The sequence below is a fragment of the Sceloporus undulatus genome, chromosome 9, assembly GCF_019175285.1.
Source record: "Sceloporus undulatus isolate JIND9_A2432 ecotype Alabama chromosome 9, SceUnd_v1.1, whole genome shotgun sequence".
Classification (NCBI taxonomy): domain Eukaryota; kingdom Metazoa; phylum Chordata; class Lepidosauria; order Squamata; family Phrynosomatidae; genus Sceloporus; species Sceloporus undulatus.
The window spans coordinates 17365121-17387019 of record NC_056530.1 but is presented as its reverse complement, the minus strand read 5'-3'; the positions used below and the strand labels follow the sequence as shown (position 1 = coordinate 17387019).

The window sequence follows — 21899 nt, the reverse complement described above, 5'->3', positions numbered from 1 at the left end:
TTAAAGGGCACAGTTTGGGGACCACTGCTTTAGAGTCGCACATACCACTCTGTTGCTGTGTTTTGTTGCTGAAACTTGGTGGCAATGGCAGAAGCTCTGTAGAGAAGGAGAATACCAAGAGTCCCCCCCCCCCCACACACACACACTGCATAGAGTTATGTGCGGTCACAGGGTATAGATCAGTGATGGTGAACCTTTTAGAGGCTGAGTACCCAAACTGCAACCCAAAACCCACTTATTTATTGCAAAGTGCCGTGTCCCTCTGGCTTTCTAGTAACAAACTCTGGCAAACTCTGTGCTGGGGAGACGGCGCATGTGCCCACAGAGAGGGCTCTGAGTGCCACCTCTGGCACGTGTGCCATAGGTTCACTGTCACTGGTATAGATTCTCACAGCGTTCTTTTATGGAAGGAAGTGACAGGAAGAGGGAAACTGATACTTCTTACTGCATTTTTATTGGTGTGGATTGTGGTAGTGGCAGTGGTATGGCTGTGGGGGTTGGCTAAAATGGTTTCAAGGGCTATCTGTGGGCTGTGTGTTGCCCAATCCTGGTATATGCTCTCCTTCCGTAGTGTGACATAAAAACTGGGGTTCTTATCTTAGGGCCTGAACAGACAGGCCAAAATAAACCTGCTTCGGGTCACTTTGGAGGTATGCTGTTTAAATGACACACACATCTAAAGAGGCCAGAATGGCCTCTTAGGACACATGCATTATTGCATACTTCCAAAATATATCACATTAAAGGACAATACCCTGCCTTTTAGCTCAAATACCCAAATGCAGTACTTCAATTTTCTCCAACTTGGTGCCCTCCACATATCTGGGGCTATAATTCTCATTGTTTCAGAGACCATTGACTCTGCTAGTTGGAGTGATGGAATGTGAACTTTAAAATGTGAAATGCATCAAGCTGCGAAAGACTGTAATACACAAATGAGAATTTATACATAAGTTATGCCGCCTGCAAAATAAACCAAAGTTACATACAAAAGATGACTGAAAATGCTTTAAAAAGTTACAGGCTTTTAAAAATATTGAACATATCACTTGGAAAAACAGCAGTATCCTTTAGGGCAAAGGTAACAAGCGATTTAAAAGTTCTATATAGCCACATTCCTATCTACAGTTCCTTGAGTGTTGATTGAGGACAGGGTGGGCAAAGTACAGTCCCTGAGCTGTACCAGACTCCCTATCCCCTGCCTCCAGATGTTTAAAGTGGGGAAAAGAAGTAATATCAGTGTTTGCTTTTGGAGGCCGCAAGGAGCACAGTTCAGAGATATCATGCAACCCCCCCCAAAAAAAAATTGCAATTGGAAATGATTTCTAGTCACTTCCAGTTGCTTTTCTTTCTTTCTTTCTTTCTTTCTTTCTTTCTTTCTTTCTTTCTTTCTCTTCCTCTCCCTCTCCTTCCTTTTGCTCATTTCCCATGTTTTCAGTGATGTTGCATCCAATTGCCAGTCCATAGTGTAAAGATCTGTCCCTGTACCCACAAAGTTGTGCATTCTGGTCTAGGACCGGAGCATGAGAAAATGAATTTTTATAATTGCTGCTCCCGGGATTACCCTAGTTTAGTTTCTGGCAAGGGGATTATGGGAGTTGTAGTCTCAAAAATAATTTTTCTAAGATCTGGCTAGGATTGGCAAAGCCAAAGTTTGTTTCCACACTCAACCGCAAGAGACATAGTCATGGGCTGTGTTTTATTTTTTAAAGCCTGCCCTACCTTAGAGGGTTGCTGCGAGGTGAAAATGGCACACAGGGAACTATGCAAGCTCCCCTCCATTACTTGAGGGGGTGGGTAACAGAATAGAGATGGAATTAATAAATACATTCTGTTGAATTTTTAAAGATACAGGCCTGGAGGTACAGTTATTGTGGGAACGGAGAATGAAAGCATTGCCCCCTGAATAAGAATTCTGCTTCACTCATGAAAATTTCCCTCATTTCTCAAATTTCTAGCATTGCAAAAATAACTTCAAACTTTAGAAATAATGTTTAAGCATCCAGAAATGGGGGCAGCCAGAGTTACCAAAGGAATCAAATATAAGAGTGTGAGGTATGAGCAATTTTCAGCATCTCCCTTTCTTCAATGTTAGAAATATGGGGAATGAAGGAACATTTCATAGGTGGGGCAGAATTCCTATTGAAGGGCAATGCCCTCATTTGGTCTCCCCATTGCTACATCCCTGCACAGGCTTTCTCACATTATGGATCTGGCCACCCTAAATACTGTGGAGGGTGAAAGCAAGATGGAAGTACTTCTTGTTGTCCCATGAAGATGGGACAAGCTGTGGTTTGGGGTCAGAATTTTGCTTGGGTGGTTGGGTATAACAGTACTGTATTTGTTGCTGAGGTGATCCAGAACAAAAGGGAGTGCTATCAGGGAGTGGCAGGGTTTCATCCAGGCCTCAACTCTTGGTTTTTGCTCTCTGCTTATCTCTAGCACTGGCACCACCTCCCCACGTACCACGCCAAGCAGCTCCCCCTCACTGAGGAAGCGTCTGCTCCAGTTGCCCCCGCGACCACCTCCAGAGTCACCGTCAGAGACCATGGTGGAGAAGGGTTCAGAGAACGCCGCAGAGCGGACCCCTCCACCAGGGCCCCCTCCCAGCACCCCTCTCAACTACCCGCTTAGTGGGCGCAGCTTCATGCGCAATAACAAGGTACGATGGGGGGACATTTGGTGCGAGATTGACAGTGAAGGGGTTGGGATGGAATAAGATTTGAAAATAATTGTATATACTCATGTATAAGGCAAAAAATTGACCCCGAAAGACATGAGTTGACTCAAGTCAATATAAGTGCTGTACTTCAACTCTTATTTAAACAAATGATCCATCCTCTGGTGGAAGTCAAGAGCATAATCTGTCCTGGAAGCACTGATTCCCCTTTATACTCGCATCCATCCAGCTTTAAGTGTGAGCACAAACAGTTATTCTTGCTGGAATTTGTAAGTTCTTTGACATTGTTTTCCTTTGCCTCATCCTTTAGATTCTTTGTTACATGCCCCTAAGTTTTACCATCAACCTTTCCACTATTCATATCAAAATCTATAATTGTCACCCCAATACCTGCCCTCGATTTATACATGAGGTTGACTTATAGTCGAGTATATAACTCCCTTAACTGTTAGTAACTTTGTTCAGGTCAACATCTGAGGCCCTTCATAGTCTTATGACTAGCTGCATCAGCACTACAGAAATAATCTAGTTTGACACCAACCAAGCAAGCAAGCAGATGAGAGTGGTGAATAACTGCCTCTTTACTACCTAATACCTTAGGACCTGTCCTTGTCCTTTTATCTCACTGAGCAGGTGACAAATATTTTGCCCTGAAAAAACATTATCCTGCTTGAGGCAGAAAGTTCAGTGACACCCACCTCCCTTTCTTAATGTGACCCATAAGTAACTTGGAAATTCCCATCTCTCTATCTGGTGCCCCCTCTTAGGCTGTACCTGCACTGCAGAAATAATTTGGTTTGACACCAGTTTAACTGCCACGGCTCACTGCTATGAAATCCTGGGAATAGTAGTTGTGGCACCAGAACAAAGCCCAAATTGTATTTCTAGATACTCAAGGGAAATCTTAAATTATCCCAGTGCCAGGAAGTTAGGGTCTGAAGAACAATTTCATTGGGAGGACAGAATCTAATGGGGTTGTGTGTCAATGCCATCATTCTGCCCATCTCCATAGCTATGCACTTTGTTGCAGTTAAACAACATCTGGATGGATGTACTTTGCTCTGTATTTTACTGCTTTGCTCTGGTGCCACAACAACTACAATTCCCAGAATTCCTAAGAGGGGTCATTTTGTTGACCAGATCAGACTAAACTAGAGTCGAGCTTCCTCACAGTGCTGGCAATTGGACATCACCTCTCCTCCACAGCTGAAGACATCAGGCTAGTTCCACGAAAGCTAGGTGGATCATGTAGTGACTGCTTTCTCTTTCAGCCCCTTGCTGCTTCTTAGGAGAGGCTCACTGATGGTACAAGAGCACTCTCCAGTTTACAATCTGGATGTGGCCCATAGACATTGCTAGGGATGAAAAACTAGCCCCTGCACTAACAGAAGTTACTCATCCCTGATCTATATTGTTTAAAAATGGCACACATTTTCCTTATTGTAGCCCAATTAATAACTGTTTAGGATGCTTAAAATTGATCTTTGTCAGTTATGGTATTGGAAGGGAGGGAGGGAGGTTTTCGTGTGAACTGCACTAACTTTAGCTTTCTCTGTTTCTTTCAGAAAATGCAGAGCTGGTACAGTGTAAGTTGTTATTATCTTTCCATTAGCGGGGCTACGCAAGAAAAGATTCCTTGGGTCATGGGATATTAACATTTATAATAATGCAAAGGATTATTGCCAAAGTTTGAAATTGCAGACCTCTCCTAAAAGTTACTTGAGAAGGCATGCTTCTCTATTGATGTCTTGCCCTGAGCCACCTAATTCACAGCTTCTTGTTTGCCTAAAATAGCAATCGTCTATGCATGGGTTGGCAATTGTGGAGGATGTGGGGGTCAGTTTCATCCCTGCACCCTTATGATTAGGTGGTTGTTATATGCATTCAAGACACCATTACAACCTGAAGGCAAACCGATCACAGGTTCTTCTTTGTTCAGATGGGATCTGCCATTTTCTTCCTGAGTAACTGAGACTGAGAGAATGTCACCTGCCCAAGGTTACCCAGTGAATTTCCATGGCTGAGCAGGGATTCAAACCCTGGACTCCCCAAATCCTAGTCCAACACTCATCTCATGCTGTCTCATGTGAAAGTGATTCAGGCCAGACATGGAAATTATATGCGTTTACAATTTAGGGGAGTCTCTGTGTGTGTTTGGGGACAGAGAAGTACAGTGGTGCCTCGGGTTACGAAATTAATTCGTAACGCGGCCGCTTTCGTAACCCGAAAAGCCTTCGTAAGCCGAATTGCCATAGGTGCTAATGGGGAAAAGCCGCGATTCCGTGCGAAAAAGCCGAAAAAAGCACCAAAAGTTTTTTCGTAACCCGAAAAAACATTCGTAACCCGAAACAATAATTCCCTATGGGGTTTTTTCGTATCCCGAAAATTTCGTAACCTGGGTATTTCGTATCCCGAGGTACCACTGTATGTAGATGGACAAATTGGTATTCTAAATATTTGCGGAGCTATGGGGGTCTTGGAGAAGCATGAGGGGGTTTGCCAGGTTTCGTTGCTTGTTGCTATCTTTGTATCCACTCATTCCATTCTTTTCAGGGGCTCTTTGAAGCAATTTCAGGGATCTCACTTTCAGGAAACACACCTGGGTGTGATTTTAAAAACAAACTGGCACGTAGTTTGCTGAAGTGGACCTATAGTTTGGAAGCGTTCACAAATCCATGGACTGGGTCCACACCGACCAGAATACTCCTGCCCCGGAGCTGCCCCAACATTCCCCCATTACCTTGGGCACTCCGTTGCCACACTGGGCAGCTGTTTGCAGGCCTTCTGTGCCACTTGGCGTTACCACTCTTGGTAAGAATGAAATTGGCAGCACGAGCTTTCCTAGACTTAAGTCTACTTTGAAGCATAGAATCAATTGGGATTAACATTTTTACACTGATGTCTCAACGCTGAATAAACAGCAACAAAACATTTGTGGATTTCCCCGTGAAGGATTTGTTGCTGTTTGTTGCCTGTTTATTCCTGGGATAATGGCACTTTAGTTGCAATGTATTGCACGATTTCATGGGGAAATAGCTGTTTAAACCCCTGATAAAGTCAATAGAGGTGGAAGAGGGCCATCCAGTCCAAGGCCCTTCCATGCAGGAACTCACAATCAAACCATCCTGACAGATGGCCATCCAGCCTCTGTTTAAAGACCTCCAAAGAAGGAGATGTCACCACTCTACAAGGGAATATGTTCCAGTGTCAGTACTGTCTGTTAGTAACTCCTGTTGAGCTGGAATCTCTGTTCCTAGAGCTTGCATCCATTGCTCCATGGGTCCTATTCTTGGAGCAGCGGAGGAAAAACAAGTTTGGCTCCATCCTCAATGTGCCCCCCTTCAGACTTAACTACTCCTCAAGGTCTTTGGAGGATGCATCTGAGAAAGTGGACAGAGGTCTATCAAAACCTCCTGCTGCCAACTTCTTTCCTCCAGGGAGTCTCCAAAGGTGCTCCAAGAAGTCCCTCCCATACTGAGTCTAAGCACAGTTTCTTTGCATGCTGGGCCTGAGTCCCTGCTGCTGGGCCCTGCTCCGAATGGAGGCCCCTTGGAGGAGGTCTTGGAGGACGCGTCCTGCAAAAAGGAGGACGTGGCTGGCCCTGGCGAGGAGGCAGGAGGGGGTTAAGGCCGGGGCTGCTCTCCTCTTTTCACGCCCTTTGGCTTCCTGCCTCGCTCAGCCATTGCGGCTGCCCCCGGAGGCCTCCCCGGAGCACAGCAGAGGGAAGCGGGGGGACCTCGCTTTGCCCCGATTCACCCGCCTGCGCTCTTCCCAGGGCCTCCCTCCGCAGCAGGGACCCAGCAGACGCTTCTCCCCCCCCTCTCTCCTTTTGGCCCCCAGCCCTCCTGCCCTTGCCTCCGGAGACAACGGCTTCCTTCCTTCCTTCCCTCCCTCTGCCTTCCTCTCCTCCCCTTCCTGCCCCTTCCTCCCCCCACAGCCCTTGCCGCCTGGGCTGCCCCTCAAGCCAGGGCTGATCAGAACCAGGGCTGGCCCACAGCAGCAGGCCGCCTCAACCCCAGTCTGGACAGAGTAAGAGACACCACCCACCGCCTCCCTCTGCCTCCCGGCTTCTCTGAAACTTTGCTGCTGAGAGCTTGCTCTTTGCTCCTGGATCTGCCTGCCTGCCCCCCCCCCTCTCTGTAGTTCTGTGTATGCATCTGTCTAGCAGCCCCCACCTTCCTATCTCTGCCTTTCTTTCTTTCTTCTTTTTTCTTTCTTTCTTTTTTCTTTCTTTCATCTCCCCCCTCCCCCTCTCTCTCAGCCTGCCTGTTATCTATCTGTCTCTCTGTTTGCCTGCCTACTTCTGCTTGCCTCCTGTCTATCTGTCCTGCCTTCACCTACCTCCGCCTTCCTGTCTATCTAGCTATCTGCTGCTGCCATACCCCCTTCTGTCTCTGCCTGCTGAGGTCTGGCCGCCTCTCTCTCTCTCTCTCTCTCTATCTATCTATCTATCTATCTATCATCTATCTATCTATCTATCTATCTACTATCTGCCCCCTCTCTCAGCTGCCTGTTTATCTATCTTTCCCTCTTGCTTGCCTACCTACTTCTGCTGCCTTCCTTGTCTATCTATCTGTCAGTCTATATGTCTGCCTACCTCACTTCTCTCTCTCAGCCTGCTGCTTCTGCTTATCTGTCTGCCTTCCTACCTACCTCCTCTGCCTTCCCGTCTATCTGTCTGTCTATCTATCTATTATCTACTCGCCTGCATGCCTGCCTACCCACCCCCCGTCTCTCTCAGCCGGCCCGCCCGCCCGCCTATCTATCTATCTATATATCTATCTGCCTCTTCTTTCTCTCTCAGCTGCTGCTTTCTTTCCCTCTGTTTTGCCTACCTACTTCTCTCTGCCTTCTGTCTATCTGTCTGTCTGCCTACCTACCTAAAACTCTGCCTTCCTGTCTATCTGTCTGTCTACTATCTATCCTCTATCTCTCTATCTGCCCCCTCTCTCAGCCTGCCTGTGTATCTATCTTTCCTTCGCTTGCCCCTACCTACTTCTGCCTGCCTTCCTGTCTATCTATCTGTCACTCTATATGTCTGCTACCTCACTCTCTCTCTCTCGCCTGCCTGTCGCTTATCTGTCTGCCTACCTACCTACCTACTCTGCCTTCCCGTCTATCTGTCTGTCATCCCTCTCTATCTATTCTCTATCTCTGCCTGCCTGCCTGCCTACCCACCCCCTCTCTCCTCAGCTGCCGCCCCCGCCCTATCTATCATCTATCTATCTATCTGCCCTCTCTTCTCTCTAGCCTGCGTTTATCTTTCCCTCTGCTTTGCCTACCTACTTCTTCTGCTTGCCTTTCTGTCATCTGTCTGTCTGCCTACCTACCTTACCTCTGCCTCCTCCCGTCCTCCTCTTCTTCGTCTATCTATCTATTATCTTCTATCTATCTGCCTGCCTGCCTGCCTACCACCCCCCGTCTCTCTCAGCCCGCCCGCCCGCCCCGCCTATCTATCTATCATCTATCTATCTATCTGCCTCTCTCTTTCTCTCTCAGCCTGCCTGTTTATCTTTCCCTCTGTTTGCCTACCTACTTCTGCTTGCCTTCCTGTCTATCTGTCTGTCTGCCTACCTACCTTACCTCTGCCTTCCTGTCTGTCTATCTGCCTTCCCCCCGCTGTTCTCTCAGCCTGCCTGCCTATCTGTCTCTTTGCCTACCTATCTCTGCCTGCCTACATCTCTCTCTCTCTCTCTCTCTCTCTCTCTCTCTCTTCGCTGTCTGCTCCTATTATCTATCTATCTATCTATCAAACACTACACTTGATCTTAGCCAAAAGGACGACGATTATCTATCTATCTATCTATCTATCTATCTATCTATCTATCTATCTATCTCTCTCTCTGCCCCAACCCTCCCATTCTCCCTTTTCCTCATCAGCTACTCCACTCCTAGTTTTTTTGTGGGTTTTTTTGGGCTGTATGGTTGCATTCTGGAAGACTTATTCTTGACATTTCGCCTGCAACTGGGCCTGGACAGAGGTTGGTGGCCATGGAAGTGTGTGGACCAGGGGTAGGCAACCTTTTTGAGCCAGGGGCCGTGCTGTCCCCTCAGACAACTGGGGCGAAGCCAAAAAAAAATAATTAATATTTTTTTAAAAAAAATTAAATATATAAATAAAAAGACAAATGTAGGACAAAATTTTCAAATGGAAGACACTTTTTTAAAAAAATGGAGGACAAGCGAAAAAATTTGCAGACTTTTAAAAAAATGTTTAATAAATGCATGTTCTGAGGCTTCTATGACCATTGCCCCCCAAGGCCTCGGCGGCAATCGGTGGCAGGGACCGGCTGGGGCCGGTCCCAAGGCCTCGCCCGGACCGCATCTGGCCCACGGGCCGAGGTTGCCTACCTGTGTGACCTTGTTGAGCGAGTGGTTTTTTAACATGTTAATGGTGGAGTTAGTTTGTATGTTGTACTGTACTGAGTGGCACACCCCAGACGTGTGTTGTGGGGGGGAAGATGCAAAGGAAAAACACCAAAAGACTCAACACAAGCAAATGAGCACCATCCAGGCTCAAGGGGTTTCCCCCACAGACAATGGATTACCATTTAAATAGACACAAATCCGCCTTGCATATCACACACTCCCAACACATGTCCAGGCTACACCATTCAGCACAGTGCAACACATGAACTAACTACACTATTATTAACACGTAAAAACTACTTCCTCCCAAACAAGGATCCCAGAGGTATATATGCTCCACACACTTCCATGCCACCATCCTCTTGAAGATGCCAGCCATAGCTGCATCAGGAATAGATTCTTCCAGAAAGCAGCCACATAGTCCAAAAAACCTACAGAAGACTCCAACCATGCAACCCAACAATGTTGTGAAAAATTGAGGTGTTTTGTTGTTGTTGTTGTTGTTGTTGTTGTTTTGCTCTCTGGTCATGTTAAGGTAGCTTCCAGCAGGGACAACCCCTACTATTACTCTCTTACCATTGTTCTCCAAAAGGCATTAACTTTTCCTCTTTCATATGGGATCATTAGTCTTTCATATCCCAAAAATTAGATAGGGGCAGAGAGTGTTATAAACAAAGGACACAGCTTTCCTGGCTCCCCCCACCCCTCCATGAAATAGATTTTGAACAGGGCTTAGAATAGTTACTTTGGGAGTTTTGTTATTGCTATGTGTCTTTGAGTCTTTTCCAACTTGTGTTGTGTGCCTTCAAGTCCTTTCTGACGTATGGCGACCATAAGGTGAACCTATCATGGGTTTTCTTGGCAAGATTTGTTCAGAGGAGGCTTGCCATTGCCTTTCCTTGAGGCTGAGCAAATGTGACTTGCCTAAGGTCACTCAGTGGGTTTCATGGCCAAGCTGGAACTCAAACACTGGTCTCCAGTCACATCCAACACTCAAACCACTATGTGATGCTGACTTATAGTTCTGACTTCTGACCAATAGTTTCTTCAGAGGGGGTTTGCCAATGCCACCCTCTGAAGTTGTGATTTGCCTAAGGTCACCCAATGGGGTTCTGGGGCTGAGCAGAGATTTGAATCTTGGTCTCCAGAGTCACAGTCCATTGCTCAAGCCACTACACCACACTAGCTCCCTGCTTCCAAAATCCCTTGGCCAGCATGGCTCATTGTAAATAGTCCGCCTCTCCCCCCACCAAAAGAGGATCTTCCCTAAGCTCTGATTTCTTGGCAACAAAGTCTATCTGGAAATGCTCTTGATCATTTCCCTCTGTTTGCTTGAGGTTTTGGTACAAGTCCGCACTTAGTACACACACACACACACACACACACACACACACACACACTCCATCTGTAAGTAGACAGAAAATATGCAGTATATGGCACAGAGACATACATTTCAAAAATCCACTCTGGTCATTGAATGACACTGGGCCTCTCTCTCAGTCTAATTACCAAATGGTTGTTGTAAAAGGATAAAGTGGTGGATCCCTATATGTGATTTTGAGCTTTAAAGAAGTCAGCAATGCTTAAAGTGATGAAGATATTGCTAATGCTGGTGGTGGTAATGATAATAATGTAATCCTGTCTTTCTGGGAATTTTTATTTCTTAGCAGGAATATTTGGGTGTAGTTCAGTTACTTTTCCTTTTTGGCTGCAACTTCCAGAATCCTCAGCTAACATGGTCAGTAGCTGTACTAACTGAGGGATTCTGGGGGTTTCAGTTCAAAACCATAACTTTTTGAGCTCTGCCCCCATGCCATAAGATGTCCCCCACACATAATACGTATTTCTTCTCACCCATCCCATGGCTCCCAGTGTCCTGAATGGTAGTAGGAGTGGGCATATAGGTACAGTCCTTAGAACTGGGTCTTGGGGGATGAATCTAATGGAGATGTTGGGATGGGACACTAAAGGAAGCTCCCATTCTGAAGAGCTCGATTCTTGTTGGCAGATGCTGAGCCCCACCTACAAGCAACGCAATGAGGATTTCCGCAGGATCTTCAAGGGGCTGCCTGAAGCTGAACGGCTCCTTGTAGGTAAGAGGACAGGGAGTGGCAGAGCTGTGCTTTAGGCTCTACCATTAGACATGATGAGATTTGGAGTTTCATGAAAGGGCAGCAGATTATCAGTTATTTAATTGGTTCTTATAGTCTGTGTACTGCCAAGGATAGGAAGAGATTTTTGTGGGATTCTCTGCCTCATATGCCAAACAACATGGATAAATTTGGGTACCATGCACATTCAGTTTGTTGGGAGTTGCTGTTTGCTACTCTGTCTCAGAAAGCAAATAGTCTTGCTCCAGTTCTGGCTGGACCAAATAGTTAGATCTGATTACAAAGTGGGTGAATCTCATAGAAGAGAGTGGATACATATGGTGTGGACTTTATAAAAACATATTTATAGGTATAGATCCAATAATAAGACTGAATCCACAGACTGAATCCACAGACTGGAAAAAGTCATTCATTTTGAATGATCTCCAACATGTGTATTGTTTTCTACCAGTGCATCTTGCTGCTCTCCCTTTCCCAGATACCTAGCATGTACTTCTGTGTATCTGTCTACACATAAAGACACATAAATGTTGGCTCTGTGGCCCTGTTCAGATGGGCCATCAAGGCTGGCCTGGGGGCAGAGTCGGGGCGTAGTGTCCACATGACGCACACCCTGACTCCACCCCCCAGAGCGCGATGATGCCGCATGCTGCTCCACACGGTGCATGGCATCATGGCACTCCTCTGCTGCTGCATCCATACAACGCAGCGCCAAAAGAGCACTGACAAGCTGCAGCAGCGTGGCTATGATGCCTTTCCAGGGCACAAAAAAAGCTGCTTTTTGCTTTTCCTTTTTGCACCCTGGAAAGGCCAGATCTGGCCCCCAGTGTGCAGTTGCTGCGGCCCCAATCTGACTGAAACGGGGCAGCTCCATCCCACCCCTTTGGGGCTGTCTGAAAAGCCCCTGTGTCAGTTTAAAGGTTTTCTAGAGACTTTATCCCAAAATCCTGGGAAATATAGTTTGGCAAGAATGCTAGGAATGTCCTGTTAGATTTCTCAGAAATGCAGTTCCCATGGATCTCTATCCTGTCTTATTCCTGGGTTCAAATTATTATTAATTCAACTAAAGTCTGCAATTTCAGCATCTCCTGTTTAGCCAATTGCAGCCTTTCTGATATCCTGTATCTGGATGCCAAAGGTGTCTTTGAGGCACTAATGTTCTCCCTATAACATAATCACCACTCCCACTATTAAAATCACCATTACACAACAAAATTAATATTATAGTAAATACATGGACAATAGAAATGGGAAAGGCTCCCGTGGTGCCTTAAAGACATTAACAGGTATGCAATAGCATAAGCTTTTGTTTGAGCTGGGGGGTGATGCATCTTCTGAAAAACCTAATGCAGTCTCAGGCTATGTTAACAAAGCAGAGTGTTCAGATTGCAAGAAATATTACACTAGAACACATATCCAGTCGCTCTTCCCACGTGAGGAAACGGTGGACCTCCAGATGTCATTGGACTATAGACTCCATCAGTCTTGGACAGAAAGGGCAAAGGTGAGGCATAATGGAAGTTGTAGTTCAACAACACCTGGAGAGTCACCCATTCCTCAGTCATATAAACCTCTGTGTAAAATGCCTGCCTGCTCTAATCACCTGCCAGCCTCCTTCTTGCCAGTCTCCTTGTTAGGATGCTCCCATCGTATGAGAGGTGCTAGATAAAAGGCATTGGCAGTCTGGTGCCCTGCCTGTGAAACTGTCAAACAAGTCTTCTGCCAGGTTAAAACTTTTTTTTAATCACTCAGACATTGTAAGGAAGTTGGTGATTTTTTAAAAAAAATTGGAATTCTGTGTTGTGATGTTTTATTATAGTAGAATTGTTCATTTTTTGAATTAGTGTTTTATGTGCTTGTATACTACCATGAAATCATAAAGCAACATATGCATTAAAATGATGGTGACAGTAGGTTAGCTGGGTATTGGTGTTGATGCTACTGTTGACAGTGATGGAGAAGAAAATAGTCAGAACCCAGCACCTGTTGCCTACAACCCTTACAGTTACAGGTCCAGTCCTTATACAGTTCTGCTATAGTTTACTTCTCCCCAAACTCGCAATTCAACCTGAATCCATTGCTCCCTCTTCTGTTTACCTGACTCCTTCCTCTCAGCTTCTGATGTATCTTCTCTCTTCAGATTACTCCTGCGCATTGCAACGTGACATCTTGCTTCAAGGACGACTCTACCTGTCAGAGAACTGGATCTGCTTTTACAGCAACATCTTCCGATGGGAAACCACTGTGAGTATCTTGTCAGAGGGCAAAGGTCTGGAAAAAAAGCCCCTTTTCTCTATAGCCTGTAACTTGTGTTGTCTTCCCACAACAGATCTCTATTCAGCTCAAGGAGGTGACATGCTTAAAGAAAGAGAAGACAGCCAAGCTGATTCCCAATGCAATCCAGATTTGCACTGAGACCGAAAAGGTGAGATAGTAGACCTACCCTGTATGCTTGTTGTAGTTTCAAAGTTTCTATGTGGATAGTGTATTGTAGAACATGGCCGCACAAGACTCTCAGGTTATGGATTTGTTTTTGTGTTGCATGCTAGTATTTTACTTTTTAACATTCTGCCTTATATCTCAGTATGTAAATATTGTACATTAACTTTGAATTTCTTACTTTTGCCTGCCTGCACATGCCCATCTCAGCCTTCCCAGCCGTAGTATCCTCTGTACTTTTCAGATAACAAATATTTTTCTTCCATTACATCTGACAATTTGTTGTGATGGTAGTTCAAAGGAGAGCAACCTGAGCTCCCCATCATCCCCTCCCCACCGGTTTCTGTCACATTTGTGATGGATACAGCACCCTACCCATGCAATTTCTCTTTAAAACAGGTCTTACATAGAACATTGTCTTGAAGTGTGTTCCTGGAAGTGCACCTTGTTTTAAAGAGGAATTGGTGGTGTGGAGGTTGCTGCCAAGTCAGGACAATTAGGATTGCAACCCAGAGCCCCCATGTATATAAAGCAGGTGGTAGCATCGCCCTTGCCAGTAAAATCCGTCTTTTAGATGACATCTTGCTCTGCCTCCTTTATGTTATAATATTGGTTGGCTCTGTACTGCAGTGATCACTGTGTTCTTTCTAATGTGACTGATGCACATCGATCATTTCAAAGCTGTGCATGACTGCTTATTTGGAGTTGTATTAGGAAAAACATAGAGGCTGCAGTCAGAGGGAGCAGCAAAGAATCCCTGTCCTCTTCCCCCTTCTTCTTCCTCAGGATTGGGAGCCTCCCTACTCAAGCATGCTGTGTGTATCACCTCTGCAGAACTGATCCTAATTACATCTCTGTGTCCTGCTTTCTCCTTAGCTTTGCTCTCCAGCAAATACTGAAGCACAGGGGCACAGTGTGCAAGACAGAAACCTGAATGTTCTGCTAATTGCCTCTCCCTGTACCAAAGAGATTCACAGATTATAATTAAGATGAGCAAGAACTTTGACCCATGCCAAGGTTGTCGATTTCTAACCCCCTCCCTTCCATTCTTGGTGTCTTTGCTCCAACCTATTCCTCAACTAAAATGCTTTCATGCCAGAGATTCATCTCTGCAGAGGGTGTGGCTATTATCTTTCCTGGGCTGATTCTGATCTGCTGACCCAGCCAGAGGTCCAATATCCCACATAGGAGGAAGTACATGGAGCCAAGGAGGGTGTGACCGGTCCCTTTAGGGCACATACTCAGGATCACTTTATGTGGAATAACGTGCCCCTTAATTGTGCTTAATCAACTGCTGTACTTGCTGTGAGAGTGATTAAAGAATGATTGACAGATTCCTCTCCCTTCCATTTCTTTTGTGCATGAATTTTGTAGATACCAGGATTCCTTTGTTAGCAACTGTTGATACACAGCCATTGTGATGTAGTCATAGCAGTTTAATTAATCAAGTGTTGATAGTAATAAAGGTGGACTGAGATAAAAGGTCCCATTACACAACTCCCCCCACCCAGTGTCCCTGTTAACCCAATAGGAAGGGCAGTAAAGACATAGCAGAAATACAAAAATTCAATGCCTTTGGGGTCAGAAAATTCATTTTGGATTTTATCACTGCTCCTCCTGCAGCTTCTCTAAGTTGGAAGGAACTCTGTTGGTACTATATGCTACAATTGGTATTCCTCGTTGACAAGTTGTGTCTGACCATAGGAGGTGGTGCACAACTCCGTTACTAAGCCAAAGAGCCAGCATTGTCAGAGACTACTCTGTGATCATGTGGTTACCATGATTGCACAGAATGCTGTTTGCCTTCCCACCGGAGTGGTATCTGTTTATCTACTTGCATTTGCATGCTTTCAAACTGCTAGGTTGGCAGAAGCTGGGACTAGTGACGGGAGCTCATTCCATCATGCAACACCCAGGCCTCGAACTGCCAACCTACTGATCTTGCAATCAACAGTCAGCGTCTTAACCACTTGAGCCACTGCATACCTACTATACTGTACCCTATTTCTGCACTGGCAGACCTGTTGTTCAACTTAAAGCAGCTGTTGAAGGAGTGACAGTAAAATCCAAAGTCCAGTCAGGCTTCTGTATTCGCGGGGGATCAGTTCCAGATCCCCCTCGCAGATACAAAAATCCATGCATGCTCAAGTCCCATTGAAAGTAATGGCGGTGCGATGCTTGCTAGCACATTCATGTGCACATGCTGCCATTAACTAAAATGAGGGCTTGCCATCTATGGATAATGAAATCCATGGATGGCAAGTCCACCATTAAGGAGGGCAGACTGTCCATTTACTATTTTTGTGCGATTATATATTCATAGAATCAAAAGCTCTCTAATGTCTTTGGTGTGCCCAAAGATTGAGCCCTGTAACCAGTCTGAAATTTTAATTGGCTTCAATACTCTTTCATTTGTTTTTTATTAGTTTTAATGGGAAGAGGTGTAAAAATCTGCTAATTGAAAGACTTACTTCCTTCGCTGGTGTGAATTGATGGGACTTTGGGGAAATAACATTGTTTCTTCCTCTCCCTTGCCTCCCACCCCCATTAGGATAATTCTACCCATTTTTGACAAATGTCAGCCATTCTCTCCATATTTTCAAAGACATCCTAAAAAACTAGAAGCTTCTTTTTTAAGCTTCTATTTTCATTCATTTTTTCAGAATTGTTTGCATTTGTTCATGCAGTTAAAAAGCCATAAGTAAAGTACTGCATCTGGAATACATATGAAATGATCTAAAAGAGAGGAAATGATGAATTAATCACATTTTTTAAAAAGCCAGGATTTTTAGTAGTAGGATTCCCTGTCCATCCTCACATTATATATTCTTTCTGTGTTTCCAGAAACAACTATGGTTGATACACAAGCTAGAAACTAGTAATCCTCATCATGATAATATCTGTTTTGGATTGAATCTCATGTTCTCTTCTCTCTTGCCATTCCCAGCATTTCTTCACATCATTTGGTGCCCGTGACCGTTGTTTCATGCTGATTTTTCGCCTTTGGCAGAATGCTCTCCTGGAGAAGGTAGGGATGAATGGATAACTGTTACAGAAGCAATCAATGTTTTGGTTTTTTTCAGTGAGGTTCCACCTTGGAACTATGTATATATGAGAGAAATCTGTGCATATTCTGAAACAGGAGTTTGGTTTTGGAAATTGGGGTCTAGATAAGGATGCATGTGTCTATGTACCGTTGTCTAAACAAATAACCTGAGATTAATTTTGTTCAAGCTCTTTAACTCCTGCACCATCTTTGCTCTTTTGTGCTAATGCCATGCTCTTCCCTCAGACTTTGTCCCCCCGGGAGCTCTGGCACATTGTCCACCAGTGCTATGGCTCTGAACTGGGCCTCACCAGTGAGGATGATGATTATGTCTCTCCTGTTGATGAGATCAATGGCTTGGGGTGAGTGTTCATGGCCCCATAAATATCATAATACTTCAGAGGTTTTGCTTAGCATGGAGTGTGACTATAATGGTACAAGAGACTTTATTTATATACTTATTGGTTACATTTATATGCTGACCTTCTTCCAGTATGTTCAGTACAGTATATATGGCTCTTCTCTTCTTCAGTTTATTCTTACAACACCACTGTGAGGTAGGTCAAGTTGAGCACAAGTTTTGCTCAAGATTAACCAGTGGATCAGAGTCGGGGACAAGAACCTGCATCTTGTAAGTCCCACTCCAATTTCCCACTACTACACCATACTGGCTCTCATTACAGTATAATAGCTCTGTAGCAACTTCACATTATTTAAATGTTTTGCACCAATCCCAGATTCCCTGATCGTTGGTCATGGCAGCTAGATCTTTTGGGAGCTGTAGTCCAATAACTGGGTGTACAGAGCTGTATTCCACTGAATGAGGCCCTTGGATGCATCTATCCCTTTCTTGATAAGCAAAAGACAGCAGCTTTTCAAAATCTTCATAGCTTTCCCACCTTAAGTATGGAAGATGCTAGAACCTGAACCCTTAGCCTTAGAACAAGGCTAGCCAATATTTAGCATGTGGATTAGTTGTGATGAGCCAAAGAATTTTACATCATGGTAGATGTACAGCAAAGTATGGTGCTCATTTTGACCCACAGTTTTTGTGTGAACAAAGTTTATTTATGAACTGTGCACAGCCCATCACTACTGATTAATGTGGGAGACAGCTTCTTTTGGGGACGGTGTGTGACATGTTTTAGGTCCAGGGGGCTTTTTTTGAAAAACTGAAACTGACATCTGGTCACTTCATTAAAAAAAAAAAGACCACTCCTCAGCCTAAAACATGTCAAAGCTCCCTAAACATATAATGAAATTGCTTTCCTTGTTCAGTAAAGGTGTTTTCATTTAAAAGTGTGCAGCTCCAGTGCAGGGAATGTGTAGTTATAGGCATTTAGAACTTATCCACTCAAGAGACTGAGGATAGTCTTCCCAACACCATTTGTAACTTGTTGAATGTACAGTAGCAAGTATTTCACTCTGTAGACTTAAATCCAGTGTTAGGAGTTGATCTGTTGAATGAATGGGACTTCTAAGTCACAACTAATTTAAGTTCCATTGTTTTCAATTTGTCTTTTATAAGAAGTACTAAAACTGGATTTTGCCTTGGCCCCTGTAATACTACTTTCTATTTTGGTTTCCAGAATAAGGCACTGTCTGAACCATGGAGGCCCTTTCTGATAGATTATGTCTATAAACAGACAACCAGGAAGCTAGATTTGGGTGACTGATACATGTGGGCTGAGGTGCCCTTTTTAGGGTCACCTGTTTGTTTGTTTTTTATAGCTAAAAAGGCCTCACTGTATGATGTAGAAGGCACTCTCTGGAATATCTTGAAATGTGATGGAAGATGCTGGAGTACAATTTTTGAATGGTGTGGCTGCTGATATCATAAGTTGTATGAGTCCCCCCATGACAGTGGCCACATTTGCACATCACAGTACACTGTGGCTCATGTCAGTCATATTTTATTTATTTAGCTATCATCCTACAGACAACCAGAGAAGAGAGATGCTCCCCCTCCCAAGTTTCTGGTCTCTCTCTCTCTCTATTCTCTCTTATTTCAATAACAACAAGAGCAGTACTGGGTTCAGACATCACAAAAAGCAGTGCTTTAACAGACCAGAGTGTGTAAGTTTAAAATAAACCATGGCATAGTTTGCAGATAGCTAACAAATCATGGTTTGTTTGCAGGAATGGGTTCAGAGTAAGCAACAAACTAGAATCAAACAAATCATAGCCTGGCTTTGCCATTATGTGGATCTGACCAATATATTGCCTCCTGAGGTTATAGCTCTACAATCTCTCTTTCCTTTGCTGACATTCTGGAAAACTTTCCCAACTTCTTGGGCATCTGACATGTCAAGTTGATACCAGGATGTAGCAGTATCTCAATGACTTAAATTGCCACTCAGCTGATGAGGGAATGTCCTTCCACTCCCTTTTTACACCAGCCCTATTTGTCACTCATCCTTTTCTCCACTGTGTCCTTCCAACAGAAGCCCTAAAGAGATTGGAGATGTCATCGACCTGACTGACTTGACTTCCCGTTGCACCTCAGACCTCAAGCTTGACAGCAGCCCGCTACTGGACAAAAGGGATGCCACTCAGAGCATCAATTCACTGGCCAGCAGTAGTGATGGGACCACCTCGGTGAGGATACCAGTGGGTTCAGAAAAAGGATTTGAAGTCCAGTGCCTTGCTATTGGAATAAATAAGGCAAAATGGGATAATTGGAATAGACTTCTTTGCTTTGTATAACTTCTCTTTCTCCTCCCTCTGCTGTAGTGTCACTTCATTTTGCATACTGCCCTCTACTCTGGAATATTAGTTTAGATAGAAAGAGACAATTTTATTTGAATTGTTTGCTGTGGAGTAGAAGTAGGAAAATTGTGGCTTGTGGCACCCAAGGAGTCTTCTAACTCCTATCGTGGTATCCCCCACCAGTCTGTACTCTACTGACTTCTTCACATATATTTCTAATTTACAAGCATACAAGCACACATTGGCCCAATTCTATTGTAGTTCAAACTAGAATAGACCCATTGAATCAATTTAATTTATTTATGTGTTGAATCACCATTCAACAATTGTCTGAACAGGTCTACTCTAATTGGGATTAACAGCAGTATACTACCATAGTAATATTGAAATTAAGATTGAACCACCAAATGAAAAGTAAATATATTTCTTAATATAGTGCAGTATTTGTTAAACTTTTTTGTACCCACCCTACAGATATATAAGCCTAGAAATCAAATGAAGATAAAGAGAAAACCAAGTGAAAAAGAGAGGAAGCTTCCCCACTAATTAAAATAAAAACATGACTGGGGAGGAGTCCAAGTTGATTCAGATGGATAGATTGTATTTCACTTAATAAAACCATTTTCTTTGCCTGCCAAAACAGATGCAATTTTAAGTACAGCTTTCAAATCTGCATTGTTTTTAGATTTTCAGCTTTGCAACGTTGCTGTTGCTTGGTCAAATCCTACAAAATTGGGAACTATCCAAGAATAACATCTAGAGAAGATCCTCAGAATAAATTGAGATATTTAAACACTTCTTGCTAAAATTTGTTTATGAAGATGTGCTTTAAGAAAATTATAGATTTACAACATAATCATATTCATGTCCATTTAGAAGTTAAGTTAAGAAATGACTTGAAGGCATGCAACAACAGTAGTGCACCACAAGATTGTTTTTGAGCAAAAAAGGGATGGTTCGAACTTCATAGACGGGACCATTCCTGTCTTAGATTACAACAAGCATGATCTAAAGCAGTATGGAGTATTACTGTCCCATATTACAATCAGAGCTTTGAAAGTTTCATTTAAAAGTATTTACTTACACTTCCAAATGATTTGCCAACATTAGCTACCATCATAGTTACAATTTTTAAAAAGTCAATGTTTATTTCCCATTTCTCAAAAGTAAACACAATAGCTTTTTCCCTTCAGTTTCTTTAAAAAAAATCTGCATGCTGTCAGCCACTGATCTATGGTCCAAACTGCAATCTCTTCCCACCCATTTTTTGACTCTTGAGCACCATGAGATGCAGCCCAAGCCATAAACCATGTTATAATTCTCCTTTGCTGTTTAATGAGGCCGCCCCCTGTAACTAAATCATTATAGTTACTCTGGAAAAGAAATGAAGTTATCTATCATTCTCTCCATTTATTTCATTCCGTTTAGAAGAGCATCCAGTACAAGCAGAAACTGGAAATGCATAAGGCCAGGGTTCCTATGTTTGCCTCTTCTTTTATCGATTCTACATTCTTCCTTGGGATCTAAAACCTAAGGAGCAATGGAAAGGAGGCAAAAGTCAATAGATTGATGAGATCCTAATTTAGATGAGAACCAGCCTAGGTTGAGCAATCGGAAAACCCAGAGAGAGGATGGAATTGCCATTCAGGCAATAGTGAAAAAGGAAGCCGAGGGATAGGCTATGGAAAGCTAAGTCAAAGTTTGGGGGAAAAGTTATATTTTTTGAACTACAACTCCAAAGAATTCCTCCAGCTAGTATGGTCATGCTGGTTGGCAGATTCTATGAGTTGTCATTCAAAAAGTCACTTTTTTGAGATCTGAGTCAGATAAGTAAAATCTCCTAATATTTCTTGCATGTTGTTTATCAGGTCTTTACTTTTACTGTATGCTAGCTATCAAGATATTATCAAATACTGGCTGCTACCTCTCTGGATGTGAATATCAGATATTCACTAGATATTTTCATCTCCAGGGAGAGCAAATCTTTCCTCCAATCCTTTCAGCTCAGATGTGTAACTAACACTGACTGTGCATTTCCCTTAAGCTGGCAGAGGACCCAGAAGAGAACACAGACAGCCAAGTGGATGCCTCATCCAGCCACACAGTGACCTCAGTGACTGAACCTCCCCAAGATGACTTATCACGAGGAACACCAGTGTCCCCCCTGGAGGGGGAACCTGTTCCCAGTGAGGAACTCCCCACTGACATGAGCAATTCCTCCACTTCCACACAAGATGAAGGTGAGGGCGGCCCCAGTCCTGCTCTAACCATTAAGCCTACTTCCCTTCCAAATCTTGGACTAGAATCTAGGCAGCCTGCACCTCAACCACCTGCCTTTCCTCCTTCTCCTCAAGCCGAGGTGGACGCCTTCTTTTCAGACCTGCCAGGGCGATTGCTGATTAATACTGTTTATCATGTCGGAGCAGAGAGGCTTCAGCAGATGCTCTTCAGCGACTCTCAGTTCATACATAGCTTTTTGGATCAGCGGAAGTTCACAGGTGAGGAGAGCTAGTGTGTTCTAGTTACTAGGATGTCAAATTGGGAC

The 21899-nt window shown here is 43.9% G+C and overlaps 1 protein-coding gene across 3 annotated transcripts in view; it reads left to right on the top strand.

Annotated features, from left to right (window-relative positions):
• GRAMD1A (GRAM domain containing 1A) overlaps positions 1-21899 on the top strand; it is a 54663-nt gene that overhangs the window by 17307 nt on the left and 15457 nt on the right. For 2 of the 3 annotated variants that reach the window (XM_042440058.1, XM_042440057.1), the window contains exons 3-12: positions 2443-2662; positions 4246-4266; positions 11058-11142; positions 13301-13404; positions 13490-13585; positions 16547-16627; positions 16892-17007; positions 19090-19243; positions 21399-21594; positions 21709-21852. In XM_042440058.1, coding sequence (XP_042295992.1) covers positions 2443-2662; positions 4246-4266; positions 11058-11142; positions 13301-13404; positions 13490-13585; positions 16547-16627; positions 16892-17007; positions 19090-19243; positions 21399-21594; positions 21709-21852 — 1217 coding nt within the window. Of the gene's footprint in view, positions 1-2442; positions 2663-4245; positions 4267-11057; positions 11143-13300; positions 13405-13489; positions 13586-16546; positions 16628-16891; positions 17008-19089; positions 19244-21398; positions 21853-21899 lie in introns of all 3 variants that reach the window. The other variant, XM_042440056.1, reaches the window with a different exon arrangement.